A 1,536-nucleotide genomic window follows, 5' to 3' on the forward strand; every position below is an offset into this window, starting at 1 on the left:
GTACTGACTGTTTAATAAGAAACTATTTGTTCTGTAAACCTTCATCTAAAGTACAATTATATATATATACATATATATATACACACACATACATATAAATTAAAAAAAAAAAAATTATAGCCTTGTAATGGGGCAGTTCTACTCTGTCCTATAGGGTCGCCACGGGTTGGAATCAACTTGGTGGCAACAGGTTTGGTTTTTTGGGTTTAGTCCATTTCTTAGATGTAGCGTGGCACGGTGCCAGGAGCCCACTCACGTGCCACTGTTGAACTTCTTGAAGATATTGGCCCAGGTGGCCCCATCCGAGGCCAAGCGGTTGGCCACGATGTTGCGCACCCACTCCAGCACACTGCCCTCAGGTTGCACGTACTTCCACAGGGCCGGGTTGTTGTTGCCAATGGTGGTCTCCAGCGTCACCTATGGGGGAACAGAGGGGGGCACTGCACTGAAGGGCATGTTGCCACCAAGTGGTGATGCCACCGGAGTCATGGCTCATACGCTGGGTGTTTAACAGTTTTTCTAAAATTCATGTCCCAACAGCCAAGACTATTTTATTGAACCTGACCTTCTATAGTACATGTTAGGAATATGGGGGAGGGTTCTGAACATAAAATTATTCTATACTATGAATATATATGGAGCCCTGGTGACGCAGTGGTTAAGAGCTACGGCAAGCTATGGCTGCTAACTAAAAAAACGGTCGGCAATTTGAATCCACCCGTCGCTCCTTGGAAACCCTATAGGACAGTTCTACTCTGTCCTATAGGGTGGCTATGAGTCAGAACTGACTTGACAGCACATAACAACAACAATGAATATACATGTCTCCAGAAACACTAATACACTCTTCTAGAGATGCAGACTGACACCCCTACACCTGGCTGAGAATTACTGGTCTATTTTAAAGGATATGCTGTAGGCACGATTAGTTAAAATAACAATGCCAACCACCCTTAAACCGGTCAAGGACCCAGATATAGCGTGTCCTGCCTTGGCCCTTTCCAGGTAGGTGGATTAAACACCGCCTGGTCCTGCGCCATCTCCACGATCGGTTGCAGGATTGGACCATCATGATCCATAGGGTTTCACTGGCTGACTTTCGGAAGCAGATCACCAGGCTTCCTTCCTAGCCTGAGTCTGGAAGCTCCATGGAAACCTGTTCAGCATCACCGCAACACGCAAGCCTCTACTGGCAGGCGGGTGGTGGCTGCACATAAGATGCACTGGCCGGGAATCGAACCTTGGTCACCCGTGTGGAAGGCGAGAATTCTACCACCGAACCCCTACTGCCCCCTCTTTCCACATTAAGAGGGGAATACATTTCATGCTGTCCTCAAAAACTAACAGAGACTTAGGAATAAATCTGACCAGGGATGTGAAAGACCTATACAAAGAAAACTATAAAACACTACTGCATGAAACCCAAAGGGATCTACATAAATGGAAAAACATACCATGCTCATGGATAGGCAGACTCAACATTGTGAAAATGTCAATTCTACCCAAAGCAATTTACAAACACAATGCAATCCCTAT

General features: G+C 45.9%; 1 protein-coding gene across 2 annotated transcripts in view; it reads right to left on the reverse strand.

The window, feature by feature from the left end:
* Positions 1 to 1,536, reverse strand: part of PLBD2 (phospholipase B domain containing 2) — a 21,660-nt gene that overhangs the window by 4,241 nt on the left and 15,883 nt on the right. For both annotated transcript variants that reach the window (XM_004379054.2, XM_004379053.2), the window contains exon 7: positions 257 to 417. In XM_004379054.2, the coding sequence (XP_004379111.1) occupies positions 257 to 417 (161 nt within the window). The remainder of the gene's footprint in view (positions 1 to 256; positions 418 to 1,536) is intronic.

Source organism: Trichechus manatus, unplaced genomic scaffold (genome assembly GCF_000243295.1).
Source record: "Trichechus manatus latirostris isolate Lorelei unplaced genomic scaffold, TriManLat1.0 scaffold00061, whole genome shotgun sequence".
NCBI classification, from domain to species: Eukaryota; Metazoa; Chordata; class Mammalia; order Sirenia; family Trichechidae; genus Trichechus; species Trichechus manatus.